This window comes from Somniosus microcephalus, chromosome 27 (genome assembly GCF_052327205.1).
Source record: "Somniosus microcephalus isolate GS21.2 chromosome 27, FLI_Smic_1.0, whole genome shotgun sequence".
Taxonomy (NCBI): Eukaryota; Metazoa; Chordata; class Chondrichthyes; order Squaliformes; family Somniosidae; genus Somniosus; species Somniosus microcephalus.
Genome location: NC_141013.1, coordinates 27,278,148 through 27,305,470, shown reverse-complemented (window position 1 = coordinate 27,305,470; position 27,323 = coordinate 27,278,148). Strand labels below are relative to the sequence as shown.

Here is a 27,323-nt window from a genome sequence, read left to right as displayed (position 1 = left end):
GAATCGATGCAGGTTTAAAGAAAAGTTTATTGTTGGAACTTTTGTAATATATAGGAAGTTTTTATTCCAGACAGTGGCGCTCCTGTAGCAATTAATTGCACCAGTTTTATTTGGCTGTTTTCACTGTGAAGTATTTGCTAGTTATTGAAGTACAGAAGGAGTACTGCGCTGTCTGAGGTGTCGTTTTTCAGATGTATTTGGAGAGATGGTTAGAGAAGTGAAAAACTTTTATATTAAATTATATTTAAGGAATTATGTTCCCCATGTTACTTTTTCTGCTGTATGCAAGTGCTTCAGATTTGACTTGCATCCGTTGTAGTAGATTTGTTGTTTTAATTCTTTATCATATAATGATGCTTATCTAAGATATTTGGATTATTAGAAATCAGAGCTTGAGTGTAGGGAATTCAGCTGTGATGTACTTTATGGACAACATAGCTATAAACCGTGTTTGTTTGTTTGTGCGTGTGGTGTGGCTGTTAAGAGTACGAGGACCAATTACTGTATGTAGATTTGTTGCATTACTTACTGATATGAGGCTGATTACGGATTATTTGCTCTTGCTAGGGAAGTTTGCAAATTTACCCGGAATCTAACATTTACAAGCGCTTGGCAATCGGTAGCAGTTAAATGCTAACTGACCGGACACTTCAGCTAACTGACCGGACACTTCAGCTAACTGACCAGACACTTCAGCTATTTATAGCAATGTGTCAGCCGTGGCTCAGTGAGTAGCGCTCTCGCCTCCGAGTCTGAAGGTTGTGGGTTCAAGTCCCACTCCAGAGGCTTGAACACATAATCCAGGCCGACGCTCCCAGTGCCGTACTGAGGGAGTGCTGCACTGTTGGTAGGTGCCGCCTTTCAGATGAGATGTTAAACTGAGGGCCTCGTCTGCCCCCTCAGGTAGGCATAAAAGATCCCTTATTACATTCGAAGAAGAGCAAGGAAGCTCAACCTGGTGTCCTGGCCAATATTTATCCCTCAACAAGTCCAGCGTGGACCTAAGCGGGAGTGGCGGCAGCGGCTTAAAGGGAGCACCGGAGAATGCCCAGAACACAGTGCGGACCTGAGCAGGTGCGGCGGCATAAAGGGAGCTGAGCGGCGACTAAAAAAAACAAAACAAGGAGTGACATCACAGGACAGCAGGTAGGTGATTGGTTGGTGAGTATTACAGCTCTTTTGCTCTCTAGGTTAGGTAAGTGGATTAAACTCGGAACTGGGAGAGTGCTAACTACTATAACTATTGAATTAATAACTTAAACTAAATTAACTAATTAAAACTAAATTAAAAGTGAAAATAATCGTTTGAATAAATACTCTAACTAATTATATAAAGAAAATAAGATTAGATAGAGATGGCAGTGCAGGTGGTGTGTTGAAACTGCAGCATGTGGGAGTTCCCGAGCAACCACATCTGCGGTAAGTGCCTTTTTAAAAAATCATTCATGGGATGTGGGCGTTGCTGGCAAGGCCAGCATTTATTGCCCATTCCCTAAGTGCCCTTGAGAAGGTGGTGATGAGCCTCCTTCTTGAACCGCAGAGGGCAGTTGAGAGTCAACCACATTGCTGTGGGTCTGGAGTCACATATCGGCCAAACTGGGTAAGGACGGCAGATTTCCTTCCCTGTAGGACATTAATGAACCAGATGGGTTTTTACAACAATCCGGTAGTTTCAGGGTCACCATTACTGATACTAGCTTTTAATTTCAGATTTATTTAATTGAATTTAAATTCTCCAGCTGCCTGTGAGTGGGATTTGAATTCCCATCATTGCAGGATCATTAGTCGAAGCCTCTGACATTACCACTATGCTACCGTAGCCATTATGGAGACATGGTTGCAAAGTGGCCAAGGTTGGGAACTAAATATTCCAGGATACTTAACTTTTAGAAGAGAGAGGCAAAATGGTAGAGGAGGAGGGGTAGCCCTGATGATAAAGGATGGGATAAAGACAGCAGAGAGAAAGGATCTTAGCTCCGAAAATCAAGAAGTAGAATCAGTTTGGGTGGAGCGAAGAAACAGCAAGGGGCAGAAAACATTGGTGGGAGTTGTTTATAGGCCCCCAAACAATAGTTGTAATGTAGGGCAGAGTATAAATCAGGAAATTAGAGGCGCATGTAACAAGGGTAATATAGTGATCATGGGGGACTTTAATCTACATATAGACTGGGCAAACCAAATTTGCAGTAATAGTGTGGAGGACGAATTCATGGAATGTATAAAAGATAGTTTTCTAGATCGGTATGTTGAGGAACCAACTAGGGAACAGGCTATTTTAAATCTAGCATTGTGCAATGAGAAAGGGTTAATTAATAACCTTATAGTAAAGGGCCTAGAAATTCACTGGCCTTAGCGCCGCTTTTGAGGCGCTAGAGGGCCTAGCGCCGAAGTTATGGCCAGTTTAGAAATTGACAGGGGCCCTAAATCGGCGTTAGGCCGGTAGCGCTGCGCCGGCACCGATGACGTCATCGGTGTGCGCAGCGTCCCGGTTGCCATGGTAACCCGCCCGAACTCGGAAATTGAGTTGCGGCCGCCTCGCCCGTGGCAGCCGCAAGCAACGTTCTGGCAGAGGTGCCTTACAGAACTTTGCGCCGGCGCATTAAAGGCCCCGCGGCGGCCGGCCGCTTTCCCGCCGGCCGCCTGGCCGCAGCTCCCTCCCCGGACTTCCCCCCCCCCCCCCCCCCCCCCGGAACAGAAGCAAGCCCGGCACTTGTCCGAGGTGCCGGGCTCATTTTTAAAAAGATTATCGCGGGCCGCGGCCGGGTGCAGGCAGCTCCTCCTTAACGGAAGGAGGAGGCCTGCACTTCCCGAGCCTGCCGCACCGCAGCGGGCGCCGCAGCGCCGGAATAGCGCCGCAATGCGGCGTGTGGCGCCAGTTTTGAGGCGCTGAGACCCCTCCGTAGCGCCGGCAGCCGTTTGGGCGCGGCGCTACTGAATTTTTGGCGCACGCAGGGGGACTTAGCGCCGGCACTAACTTCCGGCGCTAAAGCCCTCGCTGCGCCAAAACCGAATTTCTAGGCCAAGGAGTCTTTAGGGAAGAGTGACCATGATATGATAGAATTTCATATTGAGTTTGAAAGTAATTTAGTTAAACCTGAAACAAGGGTCTTAAATCTAAACAAAGCAAATTACGTTGGTATGAGGGGCGAGTTGGCTAAGGCAGATTGGGAAACGACATTAAAAGGTATGACAGTAGACAAGCAATGGCTAGCATTTAAAGAATTAATACATAATTTACAACAAAAATACATTTCTTTAAGGCACAAAAACCCCACAGGAAAAGTGGTCCAACCGTGGCGAACAAGGGAAGTTAAAGATAGTATTAGACCAAAGGAAGAGGCTTACAATGTTGCCAAAAAGAGTACAGGAATCTTTGGTTTATCCGGAGGTTGTATGTCCGGAAACCTCGATCTACCGGCAGAAATCAGGAGCCGTTTTGTTAGATTTTTGTTCTTCTTGTGGCTTTTTTTTCCAACAATCAGGCTCTGGAAAGTCTCTCTGAAGCTATTGCTAAGCTACAGAGACGCTTCCAAGGTACGGGCCGACTGTTTAGAAGCTGTTGCTAAGCAACAGTGTTTGTTGTCAGATACGGAGATGAAAACCTCTGTATGCTTCAACATTAACGCTGGTATGTCCGGCAGTTTTGATAGATCGGCAACAGCTCGGTCCCGTCGGTGCCGGATATAACAAAGTTTCCTGTAGTAAGCCTGAGGATTGGAAGGATTTTAGAATTTGGCAAAGGAGGACCAAGAAATTGTTAAAGAAAAGGAAAATAGAATATGAGAGTAAACTAGCGAGAGACATAAAAACAGATTGTAAAATCTTCTCTAGGTATGTAAAAAGTAAAAGATTAGCAAAAGTAAATGTGGGTCCCTTACAGGCTGAGACAGGATAAATTATAATGGGAAATAAGGAAATGGCAGAGAAATTAAACAAATACTTTGTTTCTGTCTTCACGGAAGAAGATGCAAAAAACTTCCTGGAAATACTGGAGAACCAAGGGTCTAGCGAGAATGAGGAACTGAAAGAAATTAGTATTAATAAAACAACAGTACTGGAGAAATTAATGGGACTAAAAGCCAATAAATCCATTGGACCTAATGGCCTACATCCTAGGGATTTAAAAGAGGTGGCTATAGAGATAGTGGATGCATTGGTTGTCATCTTCCAAAATTCCATAGATTCTAGAAAGGTTCCCGCAGATTGGAAGGTAACAAATGTAACCCCACTATTTAAGAAAGGAGCGAGAGAGAAAACAGGGAACTACAGACCAGTTAGCCTGACATCAGTAGTAGGGAAAATGCTAGAATCTATTATTAAGGACATGGTAACAGGGCACTTAGACAGTAATAATAGGATTGGGTAGAGTCAACACAGATTTATGAAAGGGAAATCATGTTTGACAAATCGGTTAGAGTTTTTTGAGGTTGTAACTAGCAGAATAGATAAGGGGGAACCAGTGGATTTTCAGAAGGCATTCAATAAGATGTCACACAAGAGGTAATGAAACAGAATTAGGCCTCATGGGATTGGGGATAATATACTAGCATGGATTGAGGATTGGTTAACGGACAGAAAACAGGGAGTAGGAATAAACGGGCCATTTTTGGGTTGGCAGGCTGTAACTAGTGGGGTACCGCAAGGATCAGTGCTTGGGACTCAGCTATTCACAATCTATATCAATGATTTGGAGGTGGCTCTCATCAAAGTCACAAGTGACATCCTTTGTTACTGTGACAAAGTTAAACTATCCCTCCTCGTCCTTCTTGACTTGTCTGCAACCTTTGAAATGGTTGACCACTCCATCCTTCTCCAATGCCTCTCCACTGTCGTCCAGCTGGGTGGGACTGCATTCGCCTGGTTCCATTCTTATCTATCTAATCGTAGCCAGAGAATCACCTGCAACGGCTTCTCTTCGCGCTCCCGCATCGTTACCTCTGGTGTCCCCCACGGATCTATCCTTGGCCCCCTCCTATTTCTCATCTACATGTTGCCCCTTGGCAACATCATCCGAATACACAGCGTCATTTTCCACATAAGAACGTAAGAACATAAGAAATAGGAGCAGGAGTAGGCCAATCGGCCCCTCGAGCCTGCTCCGCCATTCCATAAGATCATGGCTGATCTGATCCTAACCGCCAATCCACTATCACAGAACCATCTCCTGAATCTAACAGAATTAGACACACGAAATAGGAGCAGGATCAGGCTACACGGCCCCTGGGCCCGCTCCGCTACCCACAGGGCCATGACCGATCCGAACCTAGACTCATGTCCAAATTCCTGCCCGCTCCCTGTAACCCTTAATTCCCTTTACTTCTAGGAAACTGTCTATTTCTGTTTTAAATTTATGTAATGATGTAGCTTCTACAGCTTTTTGGGGCAGCATATTCCATGGACCTACCACCCTCTGAGTGAAGTAGTTCCTCCTCATCTCAGTTTTGAAAGAGCAGCCCCTTATTCTAAGACTATGCCCCCTAGTTCTAGATTCACCCATCACCGGGAACATCTTCCCTGCATCCACCCGATCCAACCCCTTCACAATCTTATATGTTTCAATAAGATCGCCTCTCATTCTTCTGAACTCCAATGAGTAGAGTCCCAATCTACTCAACCTCTCCTCATATGTCCATCCCCTCATCCCCGGGATTAACCGAGTGAACCTTCTTTGTACTGACATCAGTAGTAGGGAAAATGCTAGAATCTATTATGTCCTTTCTTAAGTATGGACACCAAAACTGTACGCAGTATTCCAGGTGCGGTCTCACCAATACCTTGTACAACTGAAGCAATACCTCCCTATTTTTATATTCTATCCCCCTAGCAATGAAAGCCAACATTCCATTGGCCTTCTTAATCACTTGCTGCACCTGCATACTAACCTTTTGAGTTTCGTGCACCAGGACCCCCAGATCCCTTTGTACTTCAGTACTTTCCAGTTTCTTGCCATTAAGATAATAACTTGGTCTACGATTTTTCCTGCCAAAGTGCATAACCTCACACTTTCCAGTATTGTATTCCATCTGCCAAATCTCTGCCCACTTACTTAGCCTGTCTATGTCCCCTTGAAGGTTTTTTATGTCCTCTTCACTCACTACTTTCCCCCCCATCTTAGTATCATCTGCAAACTTTGATATGTTACACTCGGTCCCCTCCTCCAAATCGTTAATATAGATTGTAAAGAGTTGGGGACCCAGCACTGACCCCTGCGGAACACCACTAGTTACTGATTGCCAGTCTGAGAATGAACCATTTATCCCAACTCTCTGCCTTCTGTTAGATAGCCAATCCTCTATCCATGCCAGAATATTACCCCCAATCCCGTGATTTTTTATCTTAAGCAATAATCTTTTGTGTGGCACCTTGTCAAATGCCTTTTGGAAGTCTAAATACACTACGTCCACTGGTTCCCCTTTATCCACCCTATACGTTACTTCCTCAAAGAACTCCAGCAAATTTGTCAAACATGACTTCCCCTTCATAAAACCATGCTGACTTTGTCCTATTAAATTATGATTACCCAAATGTCCTGTTACTGTCTCCTTAATAATGGACTCCAAAATTTTACCTACTACAGATGTTAGGCTAACCGGTCTATAGTTTCCAGCCTTCTGTCTACTGCCCTTTTTAAATAAGGGTGTTACATTAGCAGTTTTCCAGTCTGCCGGGACCATTGCCGAGTCCAGGGAGTTTTGGAAAATTATTACCAATGCATCCACAATCCCTACCGCCACTTCCCTCAAGACCCTAGGATGTAAGCCATCAGGTCCAGGTGATTTATCCGCCTTGAGTCCCATTATTTTACCGAGTACCACTTCCTTAGTGATTTTGATCGTGTTTAGCTCCTCCCCCCCTTTAGCCCCCTGTTTGTCCAGTGTTGGGATATTCTTAGTGTCTTCTACTGTAAAGACTGATGTAAAATATTCATTCAGTGTTTTTGCCATCTCCATATTTCCCACCATTAATTTCCCGGTCTCATCCTCTAAGGGACCAACATTTTCTTTAGCCACCCTTTTTCTTTTTATATAACTATAAAAACTCTTACTATCTGTTTTTATATTTTTTGCTAATTTACTTTCATAATCTATCTTCCCTTTCTTAATCAATCTTTTTGTTATTTTTTGCTGTCTTTTAAAGTTTTCCCAATCCTCTATCCTCCCACTAGATTTGGCTACCTTATATGCCCTTGTTTTTAGTCGAATACTATCCTTAATTTCTTTACTTAGCCACGGATGGCTGTCTTTTCTTTTACACCCTTTTCTTCTCAGTGGAATATATATTTTTTGGAAGTTGTAAAATAACTCCTTAAATGTACACCACTGATCATGTATCGTCTTACCCTTTAATCTATTTTCCCAATCCACTCTACTCAATCCCTCATGTACGCTGACGACACCAAGCTCTACCTCACTACCTCTACTCTCAACCCCTCTACGGTCTCTAAATTGTCAGACTGCTTGTCTGACATACAGTTCTGGATGAGCAGAATTTTTTTCCAATTAAATATTGGGAAGACCGAAGCCATTGTTTTCGGTCCCCGCCCCACACGCTGTTCCCTAGCCGTTGACTTCATCCCTCTCCCTAACATCTGTCTGAGGCTGAACCACACTGTTTGCAACCTTGATGTCATATTTGACCCTGAAATGAGCTTCCGACCACATATCCGCAGCATAACTAAGACCGCCTATTTCCACCTCCGTAACATCGCCCGTCTCCGCCCTTGCCTCAGCTCATCTGCTGCTGAAACCCTCATCCATGCCTTTGTTACCTCTAGACTTGACTATTCCAACGTACCCCTGGCTGACCTCCCACATTCTACCCTACGTAAACGTGAGGTCATCCAAAACTCAGCTGCCCGTGTCCTAACTCGCACCAAGTCCTGTTCGCCCATCATCCCCTGTACTCGCTGACCTACACTGGCTCCTGGTTAAGCAGCGCCTCGATTTCAAAATTCTCATCCTTGTTTTCAAATCCCTCCATGGCCCCGCCCCTCCCTATCTATGTAATCTCCTTCAGCCCCACAACCCCCCGAGATATCTGAGCTCCTCTAATTCTGCCCTCTTGAGCATCCATGATTATAATCGCTCAACCATTGGTGGCCGTGCCTTCTGTTGCCTAGGCCCTAAGCTCTGGAATTCCCTGTCTAAACTTCTCCACCTCGCTACCTCTCTTTCCTCTTTTTAAGACGCTCCTTAAAACCTACCTCTTTGACCAAGCTTTTGGTCACCTGCCCTAATTTCTCCTTGTGGCTTGGTGTCAAATTTTTTGTCTTATAATACCCCTGTGCAGCGTCTTGGGACGTTTTACTACGTTAAAGGTGCTATATAAATACAAGTTGTTGTTAAGGGGACCAAATGTAATATATCCAAGTTTGCTGATGATACAAAGCTAGGTGGGAATGTAAGTTGTGAGGAGGATGCAAGGAGGCTTCAAGGAGATATAGACAGGCTAAGTGAATGGGCAAGAACATGGCAAATGGAATATAATGTGGAGAAATGTGAAGTTATCCACTTTGGTAGGAAAAAGAGAAAAGCAGAGTATTTTTTAAATGGTGAAAGATTGGGAAATGTTGGTGTTCAGAGGGACCTGGGTGTCTTTGTACAGGAATTACTGAAAGTTAACATGCAGTTACAGCAAGCAATTAGGAAAGCAAATGGTATGTTGGCCTTTATTACAAGAGGATTTGAGTATAAGAGTAAAGACGTCCTACTGCAATTATATAGGACCCTGGTGAGACCACACTTGGAGTATTGTGTACAGTTTTGGTCATCTTACCTAAGGAAGGATATACTTGTCATAGAGGGAGTGCAACGACAGTTCACCAGACTGGTTCCTGGGATGGGGGGATTATCCTGTGAGGACAGATTGAGTAGACTAGGCCTATATTCTCTAGAGTTTAGAAGAATGAGAGGTGATCTCATTGAAACATACAAAATTCTTACAGGGCTTGACAGGGTAGATGCAGGGAGGATGTTTCCCCTGGCTGGGGAGTCTAGAACCAGGGGTCACAGTCTCAGAATAAGGACTGAGATGAGGAGAAATTTCTTCACTCAGAGGGTGGTGAATCTTTGGAATTCTCTACCCCAGAGGCTCAGTCGTTGAGTATATTCAAGACAGAGATCACTAGATTTTTTGACATTAAGTGAATCAAGGGATATGGGGAGAGTGCAGGAAAGTGGATTTGAGGTAGAAGATCGGCCATGATCTCATTGAATGGCGAAGCAGGCTTGAGGGGCTGAATGGCCTACTCCTGCTCTTATTTCTTATGTTCTTATGTAAAGCAGATTATCTGGACATTATCTACTTATTGCTCTTTGTGGGATCTTGCTGTATGCAAATTAGCTGCTGTGTTTCCTACATTGCAACAGTGCCTACACTTCAAAAGTACTTCATTGGCTGTAAAGGTTATGCTGATAAGAGTTAGATGAAGAGGCGTAGGATGAGACCTGTGTGGAGTATAAATAACGGCATAGACCTGTTGGGCCGAATGGCTTGTTTCCGTGCTGTACATTCTATGTAATATAGGCTGCACTCTAAACTTGAGCTCTCTCCCAGGAAAGATATAACTTGTATATAGGTTTCCATTCCTAACTTAAACTGTGATTTTTGCTTTTGAATAAAAGTGCAGCCTATATTCCAGATAATATGGGAGTTAAAGAAAGCTATCAACAGGCCTCTGTTAAAGTTTTATACATTTGAGTGCCCGTGCATTTTACAGATTAATGACTTTCTCAAAACCCCTAGGTGGTTGATATTAGTCATCAACTATGATGGCAAGATTCCGTTCTTTCATAGAAAAATGAACAGTGTTTTATGAAACATTAATTAACTTATTTAGAGTGGCTAATTAATATTAATTAAACTTGCAGGTTTAATTGCTTACCAACTAATTTTCTCTCCAAAATAATGACAGAGCAGGAAACACATTTCACAGTTGTGTCTTGAAACCCCATTTTCCTGTTTTTTCTTTTTTATCAGTAGACCCTCGCTGCAGTGTAGTACCGTTTTTGGAAGCCAGCCAGGTAATGGAACATAAGGTTGCAGAGTAGTGAAGGTCCCACTCATTCCTTGTAAACAGTCCCATGTTAGTCGTTCCTGCCAGCATTCAATTTAACATTTATCAGTTCTTGTGCCCGATACCTCACACTTTTCAACTCCCCCTCCCATATGTGCAAAATTTGTTTTCCTTCATACATAGTTTCATTTTCTGGTTGCAACAAACTTCCCGGAGTATAACTTGCATGAAATCTTACTTTAATTTCACTGAGGTAGTAGTGCAAGCGTAAAAACAGTAAAAATTGTATTTGAGAAAACAAAGTGAAGGGCCAAGACTCCGAGCCCTGCTGTCTAAAAAGAGTAAAAGAGATTAGGTAACTTCAAAAACTGGGGCGTGTGATACTGAGCTTGGGTTTTATGATTCTGGGAGGACGATTGAATGAACTAAGGACGTTGATCATTTTGAGGTCCTGGGAAAGAATGATTTTGAGCAGGAGTCAACGTGATAAGACTTCATTTCAACATCGTGATGATGCAGGGAGGAGGAGGATTGTGTAGAACGGCCTATTTTAAGCCTTCAAGGAACAGGAGAAGAAAATTCAGAAGAGCATTGATTAAGGATGCAATATAGACTAGAAAGGTTTGCAATAGGGAATGAGAGAGTTTAGAGGTGAGAGAAGGATTCCCTATCAGTGTTACCTTATCATTAGAATACAATGCATATACGCCACTTCCACCTCTCAACCCCTCCACTGCCTTTGTGTTGTTGGCCTGCTTGTCCAACATCCATGCTTCTGTTACCTCCAGACTGGACTATTCTAATGCTGTCATGGCTGACCTCCCATCCTCCACCCTCCAGAACCCTTGAGCTTGTCTAAAACTCTGATGCTCGTATCCTAACCTACACCAAATCCCGCTCGCCCATTATCCCTGTGCTCGCTCATTGGCTCCCAGTCCACCAACACCAAGTTTGAAATTCTCATCTTCGTGTTCAAATCCCTCCACGGCCTCGCCCCTCCCTATCTCTGTAATCTCCTCCAGCCCTACGACCCTCCGAGAACTCTGCGTCCCTCTAACTCTTGCGCATCCTCCACACCTCTTGCTCCACCATTGTTGACCGCGCCTTCTGCCATTTAGGCCCTAAGCTCTGGCATTCCCTCCCTAAAGCTCGCCACCTCTCTCCTTCATTAAGATCCTCCTTAAAACCAAACTTTGACCAAGCTTTTAGCGCTCCTCCCCCCCGAAATATATCCTTCCTTGGCTTGGTGTCAATTTTTGTCTGATTTCGCTCCTGTGACGTGTTGGAACATTTTACTACAATAAAGGCGCTATATAAATTCAAGTTGTGTGGTCGTTGGTATTGTCATCGTTATTTTTGGCTTCAATTATTAGGTTGGACTTTGTTCGTTTCTTTTGTAAATGCATTGGTTCATCCTGATTGGTCTCAATCACACCAAGCCATTCCCCTCTTCATTTTGGTTCCAGAGTGAAAATGATAGATCCTTCCCTTCTGAATCTAATGAACATTCATGGAGCATTCCAAGACCAGCTGTGTGTGAGCCCTGGCCCACCAATTGCCAGCACTGTATTTTTGTGTTAAAAATGCTCATAATATTTTCTATAAACTCTATAAACTTTTGTTATTGACAGCAGACTGGCCATTCAAAGAGCATGTCAGGGCTTTAAACAAATTTCAAAGTGAAATACTTCTACATTGTTACAGTAACTGTACCACTTTGTGGTTCCGTCTCACCTCTTCCTTCTTAGGCAGTCCCTCGGAACTGAGGATGACTTGCTTCCACGTTAAAAATGAGTTCTCAGGTGACTGATGAGTCCAATGCGGGACCTACAGTCTCTGTCACATGTGGGGCAGATGGTGGTTGAAGGGGCGGGTGGGTGGGGTGCTTGGGTTGACGTGCGCTCCTTGCGCTGCCTGCGCTTGGCTTCCGCTTGCTCCCGGCGAAGAGATTCGAGGTGTTCAGCGCCTTCCCAGATGCTTCTCCTCCACTTGGTGCGGTCTTGGGCCAGGAATTCCCAGGTGTCGATGGGGATGTTACACTTTTTCAAGGAGGCTTTGAGGGTGTCCTTGAAGCATTTCCTCTGCCCACCCGGGGCTGTCTTGCCGTGCCGAAGCTCCGAGTAGAGCACTTGTTTTGGGAGTCTCGTATCGGGCATGCGGACAATGTGACCCGTCCATCAGAGCTGATTGAGCGTGGTCAAAGCTTTGATGCTGGGGATGTTGGCCTGAGCAAGAACACTGACGTTTGTGCGCCTATCCTGCCTACACTTTTTCAAGATGGCTCCTGTGCTGGCAGCTCCCTAGGGAGCTCCTTTGCCATCCTTGACCATCCGTTGCCATCCTTTGCTCTTTTTCCCCCCAGTCTCCTCTCTTCCATCTCACCTGCCATTCTACTGGCTGAAGTAACAATTCTGTTTATCACACCTGGCATCTTGAACATCTTGAAGTATCCCAAGCCAACCTTATCTCTGCGAATATCCCCAGTAAATCCATTTTTGGAACTGTAAATGCAAGTTTATTGAACAGAAACACCAATTGCTTTTTTCTGGCCTTCCAGTAGTCAATTCTCTAGGTTTCTTGCAAAGCTATCTCTTGTAACTGACATGGATCCTTCTTTTCATCTCTCTTCTGCTTTGACAGGCATAAAAATAAAACAAAAAAGGTGAATCAACCGTGGCTAACAAGGGAAATTAGGGATAGCATAAGGTCCAAGGAGACGACATAAATTGGCCAGAAAAAGCAATAATCCTGAGGATTGGGAGCAGTTTAGGATTCAACAAAGGAGGACAAAGGTATTAATTAAGAAAGGGAAAATAGAATATGAGAGTAAGCTCGCAGGCAACATAAAAACTGACTGTAAAAGCTTTTATAGATATGTGAAGAGAAAAAGATTGGTGAAGTCAAGCGTAGGTCCCTTGCAGTCAGAATCAGGGGAATTTATAATGGGTAACAAAGAAATGGCAGACCAACTAAATTCATACTTTGGTTCTGTCTTCACAAAGGAGGACACAAATAACCTCCCAGAGATGCCGGGGAACATAGGGTCTGATGAAAGGGTGGAACTGAAAGAAATCAGTATTTGTAGGGAAATGGTGTTAGGAAAATTGATGGGACTGAAGGCCGATAAATCCCCAGGGCCTGATAATCTACATCCCAGGGTACTTAAGGAAGTGGCCCTAGAAATAGTAGATGCATTGCTGGTCATCTTCCAGAACTCGATAGACTCTGGAACAGTACCCATGGATTGGAGGGTAGCTAATGTTACCCCACTATTCAAAAAAGGTGGTAGAGAAAAAGCGGGGAATTATAGACCGGTAAGCCTGACATCGGTAGTGGGGAAAATGCTAGAATCTATTATAAAAGATGTAATAGCAGAGTACTTGGTAAGCAGTGACAGGATCGGACAAAGTCAACATGGATTTACAAAAGGTAAATCATGCTTGACTAATCTACTGGAATTTTTTGAGGATGTAACTGGTAAAATAGATAAGGGAGAACCAGTGGATGTGGTGTATTTGGACTTTCAGAAGGCTTTCGATAAGGTCCCACATAAGAGATTAGTGTGCAAAATTAAGGCACATGGGATTGGGGACAAGGTATTGACTTGGATAGAGAACTGGTTGGCGGACAGAAAGCAAAGAGTTGGAATAAACGGGTCGTTTTCTGAGTGGCAGGAAGTGACTAGTGGGGTACCGCAAGGATCGGTCCTAGGACCCCAGCTGTTCACAATATATATTAATGATCTGGACGAGGGAATTGGATGTAATATCTCCAAATTTGCAGACGACACAAAGCTGGGTGGGAGGGTAAGCTGTGAGGAGGATGTCGTGAAACTCCAGTACGATTTGGACAGGTTGGGTGATTGGGCAGAAACATGGCAAATGCACTACAATGTGGATAAATGTGAGGTTATCCACTTTGGTGGCAAAAACAGGAAGGCAGATTATTATTTGAATGGCAATAGATTGGGAGAAGGGGAAGTGCAAAGAGACCTGGGTGTTCTTGTGCACCAGTTGCTGAAGGTAAGCATGCAGGTGCAGCAGGCGGTTAAGAAAGCAAATGGTATGTTGGCCTTCGTAGCAAGAGGGTTCGAGTACAGGAACAAGGATGTCTTGCTTCAGTTGTACAGGGCCTTGGTGAGACCGCACCTTGAGTATTGTGTGCAGTTTTGGTCGCCTTAGCTGAGGAAGGACGTTCTTGCCATGGAAGGAGTGCAGCGAAGATTCACCAGGCTGATACCTGGGATGGCAGGAATGACGTATGAGGAGAGATTGTGTCGATTGGGCTTATACTCACTGGAGTTTAGAAGATTGAGAGGGGATCTCATCAAAACCTATAAAATTCTGTCAGGCCTGGACAGACTAGATGCAGGAAGGATGTTTATGATGGCCGGGGAGTCCAGAACCAGGGGTAATAGTCTAAGGATAAGGGGTAAGCCATTTAGGACTGAAATGAGGAGGAATTTCTTCACCCAGAGAGTTGTGAACCTGTGGAATTCTCTGCCACAGAGGGCGGTGGAGGCCAGTTCATTAAATATATTCAAAAAAGAGTTGGATATATTTCTTAAGGCTAAAGGGATCAAGGGATATGGGGAGAAGGCAGGGACAGGGTACTGAATTTGGATGATCAACCATGATCTCATTGAATGGCGGAGCATGCTCGAAGGGCCGAATGGCCTACTCCTGCTCCTATCTTCTATGTTTCTATGTTAGTTGCTAGGTTCATTTAAAAATAAAAATTCCTGAACAGGAGGCCAGGTTTCATTGTTTGGAAGGGGATTTGAATATGCAAGGGGAAGATTGGAGACACGAAAGCAAGGATCTTAGAGGCAAGAAGTGGATGGGTTAAAATAAGTTAACTATGAACGGAGTAGGGATTAAGACTGGATTCTCCTAGGCTGTACCATGCAGTGATTTATTGACCAGTTTATTAGGGGCTGCCGTTGGGGATATCTGTTGCAAAGAACTCTACTTAAAGCAGAGTGCTTTTATTAAAAAATTGAGCTGTGTATTATATGCTTTCTCATTTCAATCCGGCATTGTGGTATTTGAAAGGAAAAGAGTAATTTAAGGTGCTTTTGACCTGGTGTGTCAAATTTAATTTTGTAATAAAGTTTTTTAATTAAATGTTTAATTTTGTCTTGTTACATGTCATGTGACTTACCACAACCCCCACAAGTTGTTTACCATTTCCTCAGTAACAAAGCATCTGTAAATATCCTTTTTAAAACATCTTGTATGGCTTTCTAAGACTGCACTAATTAGAAGGTGTACTATATATTTTGTAATGCACATTTTATAGTAAAGTATATTATCAAACTGCTCATCAAAAATGATTAACTTCTCAACATTTCAGTGACTTGATTGTAAATGATAAACATCTAATTTGCCTGTCTAATTCGGTCTTCATTATCTTCTCCATACTGAAGTTAAGATGATGAAAAACATTGTGGTCTTCAGAACTAGTGGGAATTGACGTCATATTATTTTGTTCTTCTGCGCTTTGCATGAAAAGAAAAGTTTGTTTTATAGGGAGGCAGAATATTTGCAGAATAAGTTGTGTTAAATATGATGTGGAAGATTTATTTGTGATTTCTGCAGTGGATCAGTGGAAAGCAGGCAACACCTATCTACAACCCCCAGTCATGCCAATTCCCAGCCAAGTTACTCTGAAGGAAGTGAGAGTGATGCTGTACATGACTCTACTATGGAGAGTGATTGTGAATCCCGCTCTACTGTGTACAGCTACCAGCAGAATTCACAAGGGCAGCCCAGTGACCAAGAGAATAGCACATGCTGTAGTCAATGCTGTTCTAACTGCAGCTGCGTTTCCCAGGACAATCTGCAAATGGAGGTGGAGCCTGATGGATCCTGTAACCATACTTCTGAAAGAGAAGACAACATGTATGTATACTTACAGGCATTATTATTGTAACACTAAGGAAACAAATTTGCTTTACCTCCATAAATCCTGTTTTTCACACCACTTTACTTTCCTCCCATTAATTGTTATTTGTGATTTTTTTTTTCCCCAATAAAAGTCTACCATTTTATTTAATGTTATGGTAACAAAATCATTTCATTTAGTGTGTGTTCACTAAACCTTATGAGTGATCCAGAGATCATTTTGGTACGGCAAAGTCCTGTTTTGCTTTATTTCCCACGTTGTGTTTGTTGTGGCTCCTACTGATCTATTCGAAAATGAACAAGGAAAAGGTAATTCTGTAACGAGATATGTGCCTTTTGAGGGAGTTAAACAAAGGAACACACTTCTATTGTGGTACTGCTCAGACAGCTCTACGGTTCCTCACTCAAATGATCATTCTCCATATATGAGCCTCGATAATGAGTGTTGAGACGCTATTCAACTAAAGGGACATCACAACTGAACATAACCTGAAATCAAACACTTTTCAGCTGGTATCATTGGTTAGCAAGAAGCTACAGAAATGGTTGATTTTTATTTTTCCTTTGCCCTACTCCAGGAATAGTGGGGTTAATTAAAAGTGCCCTTGTTGCTGTGATTAGCAAATTCAACACCGGCTAAACCTGCAGCTACCCTGGTTTGCATAGCTCAGTACCACAACAGTGCCTATATCAACAACAACAATCTGCCTTGATATAGCGCCTTTAACGTAGCAAAACGTCCCAAGGGGCTTAACAAGAGCGTTGTCAATAACAACATTTTTGACACCGAGCCACAGAAGGAGATATAAGGACAGATGACCAAAAGCTAGGTCAAAGAGGTAGGTTTTAAGGTACATCTTGGAAGGAGGAGTGAGAGGTAGCGAGGTGGAGGGGTTTAGGGAGGGAATTCCAGCACTTAGGGCCAAAGCAGCTGAAAGCACGGCTACCAATACTGGAGCGATTAAAATCAGGGTTGTGCAAGGGCAGAATTGGAAGAGCGCAGAGATCTTGAAGTCTTGTAGGGCTGGATAAGGTTACAGAGATAGGGAGGGGCAAGGCCATGGAGGGATTTGTAAACAAGGATGAGGATTTTAAAAATTGAGGCGTTGTCGGACCGGAAGAGCATTAGAATAGTCAAGTCTAGAGGTTTCTGCAGCAGAAGAGCTGAGGCAAGGTAGGGGTTGGGCAGTGTTACGGAGGTGGAAGTAGGCAGTCTTGGTGATGGAGCGGATATGTGGTCGGCAGCTCAACTCGGGGTCAAACACAACTCCAAGGTTGCGAACAGTCTGGATCCGCTTCCGATAGTTGCGAGGGATGGGAACGGTGGTCAGGAAACGGAGTTTGTGGTGGGGACCAAAGACAATGGCTTCAGTCTTCCCAATATTTAGTTGGAGGAAATTTCTGCTCATCCAATACTGGATGTCGGACAAATCAGAGACAGTGTAGGGGTCAAGAGAGGTGGTGGTGAGATAGAGTTGAGTGTCATCAGCATACATGTGGGACCTGATGTTGTGTTTTCAGATGAAAGTTTATCCACTGAGTCAAGAGGAAAGTCCTGTCTCCATGCTATTTCCTTAACTGAACTGTTGACTCCCCTACCCATGTGGATATAATCCAAATTAAAAAGCTCAAAATTCAACCACTTTTGTAACTCCCACCAATTATGGCACATGGGATCATAGTAAATATTTTTAATAAAGGTAATTGCAATTATTTAAACAAATAAGGAAAGCATTATAGAAAGGAAATAAGGTAATTGTGGACAACTTAGTCACCCTGGAAAAATGATCGTGAGAATATCTCAAATGAGAAGTAAACTAATTGAGCTATTGTAACATGTTTTCCAGGGGCGGAGAGAATTATGAAGAACTCTTGCCCCGATGATTGGTCTGTAGGTTAGTGAAATGCATGGTGTGGCATAGAGTCTCACAGACCAGAAAGGTCAAGATTTAATACCTGGCTTGTGCTAAGTTAGCCGATACTGGCAATGGGAGTGCACAATTGGTCTCCTGCTATGAACCATCTATCTTTGTCTGGAACTCTTTGAACTAGAATCTGAAGTTTAAAAATATTGAAAACAGTACTGATGCAAAAACTTTCACTCCCAGGAAGCATCCCACATTCATCTTCCAGCTTGTTTTCAAATCATTTGGACAAACAAATTAACTCCAATACTGCTTATATTTGGGGTGCATGGATGCATATCTTGAGGGCCACGTGATGTGTAAATTCATTTGAAACTTGTACTGAAAAAAAATACAATTCTGTAAACAACAATTTAGGATTTCTGAAACGTGCAGTCATCACTCACTTTTTGTCTCTTTTTCTGTCTTTCCCTGAGCTAAGTCTTCTCTCTGAAGTAAATTTATTATCTGCATTGTTGCCTGAACAAACTCCCAAAATTCATTCTCCAGCTCATTTTCTCATTCAGTGGGGTGGGGGAGAGGAGGGGAAATAATCAGAAATCCTCTTTCAGCATGAGGGAAGATGTACTTCCACCCACGCTGACAAAATAACTCGTGTTGCGGGATATTCTGGTCATTGTTCATGCTCAAGACTCTTGCATTAAAAATGCCAGTTACTGAGGGAAAATAATAGTAGCTCGGAGGATTTTTGAAATGTTATTGAGTAACTTGATTGGCTGAATTTCAGGCTTGGTAAATTCCGTGAGTAGTTATAGTTGTGAATCTGTCTTTTCTAAATTTCAGCCAATCAAAAGGTGTGAAAGCCAAAGTGTAACATGGGAAGCGTGATTTGCCAAACGTGAAATGTGCACTATTGTACAATTTTTAATATATTAGTGAATCTTCCATTGTGCATGGTTAGTGAAGAGCTACACTGAGATTAGCACTGTCATGGGGATGCATGTGAAGAATGTGGTGACATGATTGCAGAAATGAATGGTTAATGGTGATCCATCAGGAATCAGCGTCCAAATCGCAAGGAAGTAAATGTAAATTTGTGGTTTCCAGCCTATTTGTACTTTAAAACATTTACTATAGGGTGGCATAGTAATCTGACTGGTCAGTTTTTTGTGATGCCAGCCTGTAAAACTCTGATGATACAGAACAGTAACATCAGGCAGACACTATTGCTCCATCTCTGCTGGACTCAATGCGCTCTGGAAACATCCTTGTCTGTTTAGTGCACACACCCTTGTCAGCGCTTCCTGTTATCTCAGCTATTGTATGTGTGCCAAATGCTTCTACATCATGCTCTGAAACCGACATTGAACTTGTGAAACTGGCAAGTGAATTGTTGGATGTTCTTCTCAATTATTCTGGGCTTGCTGACATGAAGACATTGGTATATCAGAAGTGGGATCCAAAGTTAAAAGTTCCCTTTCATTTTTTCTTCTATTTCTAGTAAAATGCTTGCTTATCTGTCAGTTTTTAATTGCCTCCTCTCCAAAGATGCAGATTGACCTGCGGCATAATTTTCTTTTAAAAAGTTTTAATATATTTTATTAGTGATGTTGAGTTACTGGAAGCAGCAACTATGCAGGTTACAACTATGAAAGTGTTTGCTCAGGTATTTAGGTTTTCAAAACTTTTTTCCAATTTGACTCTTAAGATGTGAAACTGACTTTCATTAGTCATTATCTGATACTTACATCCCATGAGGAAATCAAATCTCCAGTATAATACCACGTCTTTGTTCTTGGTTGCTGCCTACTTATGGTTTAACGTATTATTTTACACTTCATTCTTTGGGTTTTGTATTCATGAGTCTGCAAAGATCATTATGCAGCCTTGCGTAGGGTCAATTATTTGAAGGAAATAATATTAGGCCTCAGAATTTCGAGGGAGTTTTCAGCAAATTTGTATTCAACAGATCTTGAATAAGGTTGATGATTCTGTCCTTCTTAAGAAGGAGGCTAGTGGGGCTGTGCCTGATATTTTGGAAACGGTTTTGACCTCTATCTTATTTCAACAATATTTATCCCTTCAGAATATTCTGCACTTGCACATAACTTAGTCAACACCCCTCACCACCCTCCCTTAGACATTCTAATTACAGTAGCCTGATGAAAGATGCTAATAATTGTTATCACCAGCAGGGAGCCTAATCAGGAACCTTTTCAAATTTCATCAGCATTTTGTTGTGTGTTCAAGTAGCTTCAATGGGATAACTTCATAAATTGCACAGCGCAAACATCTGTTGGTTTACAGCTGTAATCTGCATAAATGCCGAAAGAGATTTCAATGAGGCCTCAGAGGCAGTTTATTCTGTCTTTGCTATATGATGGTCTAAAATTGTCGATGTCTATTTTAATGCATTAAAAGTCATTTTTCTCTTTTTGCATTGCAGGTTTATATTTATATATACAAACTAGGGTATTTGAATTACTATTATGATAAATTCTTGCATATAGTAATGCCCCCTCCCACATAAATATTTATTTCCTGACTCAAATTTCCTGTTGATTCCTTTGCTCGCTCAACCCTTCTTTCCTGAACTCATGCTATTGGGAGAGCACACAAGTATATGTTTAACTAAAAGTAGTAAGCACTTTCTCAGCGAGTAAATGTGCAGCATGTTATGGCACTGAGCCACACAGATAGCAACGACCCCAGTTTGATTCCTGGTTTGCTCTACATTGGCCGATTTTTAAACTGGAATAGCAGTAGGGATGATGCAGTTGACTTCAGTATCCTTGGAAAGGGAGAGGTCGACCAGTTATCCTATTCCTGGGTCACTGTCCAGTGATATCTGTTGCTATGCACACCTACTGCAAGCATCTGCAAGGCAGCAAATAACAGGATGCGAAACAGCGTGCACCTCAGAAGGTTAGAAAGTTTGATGCTATGACGAGACACGTTGTCAGTTTGATAGCTGAAGCAAGTGCCTGAAAAAAATGAAGTAAAATTATAATTAATATAAACATCATATTGTAGTGCACAGTGAAATTATTAATGGGGAATACCCATGGTTTTGATAAATGTTCATATAATGGAATAAAGAGCACATGAAGTTTACTTCTGGAACTTGGCTTAAAATCTAGGCCAGATTGCTGACTTGAACTAATACAAAATACTGCGGATGCTGGAAATCTGAAATAAAGACAGAAAATGCTGGTCAGGCTGCATCTGTGGAGAGAAAAGCAGAGTTACCGTTTCAATGTAATTTAATCACTCTTGCCCTGCAACCTATCACAGACCTTTCCCTCTTGTTCTTTCCCTGATCCACCTTTTCCCTGGCTCTGTACTTGCCATTCCTCTCTAACATCTTCTACTTCTGATGAAAGGTCATCGACCTGAAACGTTCTCTGTTTCTCTCGTCACAGATGCCGCCTGACCTACTGAGTGTTTCAAGCATTTTATGTCTTTATTTTTGAAAGAATTAAAGTTTTCTCTAGTCAGGGTCTTATGTGAAATGATTTTGTCACTATCAAACTAGCTCCTATGGGTCTGAGCAAGCAACATAGAAACATAGAAGATAGGAGCAGGAATAGGCCATTCGGCCCCTCGAGCCTGCTCCGCCATTCAATGAGATCATGGCTGATCATCCAAATTCAGTACCCTGTCCCTGCCTTCTCCCCATATCCCTTGATCCCTTTAGCCTTAAGAAATACATAAAAGTGCTCTCAATCCATACCAAACTGGCAATCTGATTCAGAGGATGACTGATGGGGAAAATTCACACTGATGCTATTCTGAGGTTGAGAATAAGGCACTTTGTTGGGGAAGAGAAGACGGAGGTTTACTTTCCATCCAACCTATGTAGCACCTAACCAGGAAGTGCTTGGTGCTAATTAAAAGCAAAGATTAGGAAAGTTCTCCATTCTTCAACCATAAATGCCTCCAGGGAATCAAAACACAAAACAAAACACAAAAATATTGTACTTGCAGGTGGCCCCACATCACAGCTGTAATGGAAGAAACAATTGATTTATATAGAGCCATTCATACCCCTCTGTCACTTTTATTAAGAACTTTTTAAAAATCTTTCGACGGCTTTATTGAATTTTGCAGCAATTATTTTAGGACAAATCCACTCCAAATATTGGTATTGGGCAGATTCTTTGAGAGTAAACTGAAAAACGGGATTTGAAATCTGGCTATGTTTACATTTCACATGTAATCATTGCTCTCAGATTTATAGTACAAATGTAGTCAAGGATTTAATTGTTTTCAGATTCTTTAGTCATGATTGTGAACCAATAGTCACTGATACATTTAGGGCTGGATTTTGCCGACGCTCAGAGGGCGGGTTTGGAGGCGGGTCTTCTCTCAAAATAACAAAGATTGACAGCGGGTACGAAACCCGCTGTCAACCCGCCTCCACCCGACACCAAGCGGCGGGGGAGACATTGAGCTCATTAAATGGCTTGTTAAGAGCCAATTTAATGGTACTTTGAGGCTTCCTTCCAATTTTACGTGCTCCCCCGCAGGTTACCCGCTGCTCGGGGAACACGTCAGCTCAACCTGGCGTGAGTTGAGTCTGCTCTGATGTTTGTGAAAAGCTGACAGCTGCAGAAGTGGTGTAAAGGATGCCATGTTGCAGATGGTCAGTTTCAGAGCGCAGAAACTGTTGGTTACTTCATTTGTAATACATATAGAGATTTCTTTAGCTTACAAGTTTTTAGATCCAACTGTACGTCCAGTGCCACCTCATTGGAACAACCTCTCTCACCATTGACAGATCGCTTCTGTCATTTCACCTGCAGCTGCCACCTATTGTAGCAACATCGGTGCCCTAGAAATGATCTCACCTTGCTCCTCTGATTTCTTCCACGCTCAGGCCCAACACCAACATCACCAGCAGCACCAACAACAACACCAACCTTCTCCGCCATCACCTGATGATGCACAGGACACAGGGCATCAGCCCCTGACAACATTGCTGCCCGGGAGACCAGTGATGGCATCACCATGGCCAGATTTACTTCACTTGATGCTGTACACTCTGGCTGCCACATGATGCGCCAGGCTGACACCGTCCCACGCCAGCACCGTGAAGCATCCCTTTAATGTCCAAGCCATTCCATGCACACTCATCACTGTACAAACTCCATGTGACCGTGGTCCCTTTAAGGAAACCGGCTGATGACGTGTCATCAAATTACGTCATCAGACCCGCTTTCTGGTAATTGGCCGGGAAGCCTGCAGGGCGGGCTTAACGAGGCCAATCAAGGGAAAATTCCTTTGACAGAGCTGCTGCAGCCGGGAGCGGGACCGGAACCCGGCAACCAGCTATCCCGCCACCACTGAAAAAATCCAGCCCTTAGAGCTTGTAAAGATTTTCAGTATTGTCAAATACTAACGACTATCGGACTAAATTGAACATTGTCCCACTACACTTAGATACTTTCTTATCGGAAGTCGGAAGATATGGGGGTCGGGCGGGGAAGTGCAGTTGAGGTCGAAGATCAGCCATAATCTTATTGATCGGCGGAGCAGGCTCGTATGGCCTACTCCTGCTCCAATTTCTTATAACTGTGAGTGAGGCTATCTTCATACAGATGTACGAGTGCTTAACATTCAAATTCTTCTCTCTACTGTTTTAATGGAGCCATTTACTCATTTAAAAATAAACGGGTTTATGCTCCTTAAAATTGCAGACTGAGGAATTTGATAGGAATGTGTTGAGTGTTTATACGATAACATCGCTCAGAGTAACTTCCAGATGTCAAACTTTAAATATTTGTTAGGTCTTTGTCATTCTACCATGTGACCTGGGCAACTGTAACCTAATTTTCAGAGTTCAGTTAAGAAAATGAAATTAAGAAAAGGCCATTCCATTTCTTATATAGGATAATTGCATATTAAAGAATGAGAAAGAACTTGCATTTATATAGCACCTTTCACGACCTCGGGATGTTCATAAGTGCTTGATGGTCAATAAAGTACTTTTAAAGCACTCGCTGTTATACTGTAGGAAATGCGGCAACCAATTTGCATACAGCAAGATCCCACAAACAGCAATAAGATAATGACTAGATGAACTGTTCTTTTTAGTGATGCTGGTTGAGGGATAAATATTGGCCAGTACACCGGGGAGAACTCCCCAGCTCTTCTTCTGGAAACTTTTATATCCACTGGAGAGGGAAGACGGGGCCTCATTTTAGCGTCTCATTCCAAAGACGGCACCTCCGACTGTGCAGCACTCCCTCAGTACCGCATTGAAGTGTCACCCTGGAGTGGGACTTGATCCCACGACCTTCTGACTCGGAGGTGAGAGGCTGACACCTGTGTTCTACTAATATACTGTGCTCAATGAGAGAAGGTTCTACAAAGGTTTTTCAGCCCTCAAGACCTATGACTCCAAACTATGTGAGCCAATTCAATTGTTCTGATTATAGCAAGAGAGCTTGGACTTGGAAGAAAGGTAAGCAATTTTAGAGGAAGACAATGTATTGAATCAGGCAAACCCTTAAAAAATAATTATGGCATGAAAGTTATTTGATATTTTCATTTTTTTTCAGTTGCTTCACTTTAGTTTCCAGTAGATTTAGCTGCTTGCTACAAGTGCTAATATTTTTGCAATTTTCTGGAACCACTGTCTTGGTTGTAAATCAATTGTTGTGTCAAAAGAGTAACTTTTAGGATTTGTATGTCTGCTACCCAGTGTAGCCCTTTGCCCAGATCTCTCATTTCCCACCCATTTCCATGTCCAATTAGCTTGTGTTGAGAAGGCAGTATTTCATTTTTCCTTTGTAGAAACATTAACACATCTAGTCAGGCTGGAACTTGCTGAATTTAGTAGTGATGGCAACATTTTACGTGATTGATATACGTTAAACCCACACAGCTTGTTGAAAGGCTGATGTCTGATCACCAAAATGCCTGAGTTACAGTATGTCAGCATCCATTGATCATAAACGGTGGATTATTGTAAGTTGGAAACTCCTTTCATATTCGCGTGGTAGCTGGAAGAGTTATTAGTTGTGTCTCTGTCGTCGAGTGCCTCTGTCAGTTTCTTTTTCCTCCTTTTACTCTTGAAGACTGTTCTTCACGTTTGAACCTAGACTCTTGGGGTGGATTTTCGTCTTTTATCGCCCGGCCATTAGAATCGCCTGGGCGGGGGGGGCGGATCTGGTGGGGAGAATCGCATGCCACTACCGGAAACTGCCTGAACTCGCGTCCGTTGAAATGAATGGAAGGAAAATCAGGCAGGTCCTGTAAAAGTTGTGCAAACGTTCCCACCAGATTTCCATTTCTGCAATCCACCCAGGCGATTCCACCACTCATTCTCAGCAGGTGTGGGGACTAATCTTGTCCTCGCCCAACATCCATGTCTGCACTTTCCAATAATGGTTACTTAATAGAGATCAGGATTAGAATTTTGCCTCCCTAGTTCGGGGGGCACTGAGATCCAATAAAGTGCCTCAGCTGCTGCCCAACAGAGACTGGGAATTGAGCCTTGAGCTTATCCTTTGTACGTGTCTGAGTCTCACATTAGGTGATGCTTTAAGAACTGAGCTATCAGGAAAATCCGCTTTCAAAGTGCTTGAAACAGTCTGTAAAAATTACTTAAATCATCCAATGCAGACTTATCTACAAAATGTATACAGTGTGGCATACCATTGAAATGTTTAAAAGTATACACAATCGTTAAACAGTCAGGTCACTATAAGGTTCAATTTGCCTCTATCGGTAGCATTTTCATAAAATGCAATCTCTTTTTCCCCATTAGTTGTGATCAGCAGTGAATTGCCAGATAGCAGCTGGAAAAATTACTCACTTTCATTTATGCTAGAATTCAGTGAGCTGAAACATTCCAATCAGTTTTTTATTTCTGGGCCAACACCATCATATTGACTATAAATAGTATTGTATAGGTGTAAACTTAGCAATAGCGATGGGCTCGTCGCTCATAGGACCTCCAATAAAGTCAATATTTTAACCAAGTTGAGGCAATTTTCATCCCTGTTTTCGTGTGGGAATGGCACGTCTAAAATTGCAGGGGTTAATTTTACCATCCTGTTCCTGCTCTCAATCTGTCACCATTTTTGTTGGGGCCTTCATGTGGGCATCCCAGGTGCCTGTCTGTTTCCGGAGGGAGACTACTTGTAACATACGAATTAGCATCCTACGGCGGTTATAGAATCTCAGTGCAGTTTTGAGGCACCAGTGGGCAGAGCATGCACCACACATGATTCGTCTATTGGTGCTAGGCATTGAGTGGACTAACCATTAGTCCTTAAAGGATGAATGCTCTGCCTGGCCCGTCTGCACCCCCTCCAATGTGCGCTTGCCTCCCCGTCCTTTTCCATTGATGCTCTGGCTGGGCTCTATGGTGGAGGTGCCAGATTTACCACTCCCCCTCCAACCAACGAGCTGCCTGAGAGTGCTGCTTCAGTGCTATTCAGCGTGTCGGCAAATGGCTTGGGCCTTTAGTCAAGGACACAGGACAGGCGATACAATCACACTGTCTGTCACTTGTTCGATGTCCATCCAAGATGACCCTTAACTATGAAAAAAAGAGCAGGGAGGAGTATTTTGCAGGTGTTGACCGGAAAGTCAATTTTGGAAAAGTGGCTGATGTTGCATTAATTCTGATGGAACTGACTTGCTATTAACCAAGCAGGATTACAGGCTCTATAAAGGAGCATTTGTCGGATTAGGGATGCAAATGAGACTGTTTCGAAATAGCTTTGATGGCTTCCTTGAACACTTGTAAACCACTATGGAATAATTCTTGGCACATCAACAGTACATGAAGTACTTTGGTGCCTCCATTCAGATGGTTGAAAACATTCTTTGCTGTGATGCAGGTTCATAGCAGGTGCTGTTGCTGCAGCCGTTCTCCACACCTGCAAACTGAGCGCCCACCCTTCCTCTCCTGATACTGTTACACCTGTTGGCGGGGGGGAAGAGGTGAAGGAGGTTCACCGAATCAAATTCCTCCACTGGGCTGCACTCATGGTGACCAGGATAAAATATTAAGTGCACATTTTTATAAATTGGTGAATAGAAATGAATTGGCAATTAATTTATCGTATTTGATTCAGCCATTTTAAGGTTTGTAACAACACACAATCTGCAGAATTAAGTTCTTTCTCTTCTGTAATTTTTTTGACATTGTTGCTGTTTATATGATGGCAATTCTATGTACTTGTTCACTATAACTCAAGAAAAATGCATTATTCACCCTGCTATTCCTCTTCCCTTTCCCCACCCTGTACCTGGGCACTAGTCAGGTGTAGTTTCCTCCCAAGTATGCTGCGGATGATGTGACCTTCACCTGCCTGGATTTGCGGGTTCAGGTCATTTGCTTGGCCGCAAGGTGCCCATGGCAGTGCTCAACCCCTGGCAGGGACCAGTGCTCAGATTGGGGATGGAAATCCAGCCTTAAAGGCCTGCTGCAGTGGAAGTGACTGCCGGCTGTGGGGCCTTTTGTACACAACAGTTAGATGGTCTCTAGCCTGAGCATCCAATGGCTTTCTTTGGGGAAAT

At 43.0% G+C, this 27,323-nt stretch overlaps 1 protein-coding gene across 5 annotated transcripts in view; it reads left to right on the top strand.

Moving 5' to 3' along the window:
* Window positions 1–27,323, top strand: part of unc13c (unc-13 homolog C (C. elegans)) — a 794,870-nt gene that overhangs the window by 181,661 nt on the left and 585,886 nt on the right. For 3 of the 5 annotated variants that reach the window (XM_085968794.1, XM_085968796.1, XM_085968795.1), the window contains one exon: window positions 15,616–15,918. The exons of the other annotated variants lie outside the window; for them this stretch is intronic. In XM_085968794.1, coding sequence (XP_085824920.1) covers window positions 15,616–15,918 — 303 coding nt within the window. The remainder of the gene's footprint in view (window positions 1–15,615; window positions 15,919–27,323) is intronic. 5 annotated transcript variants of the gene reach the window in all.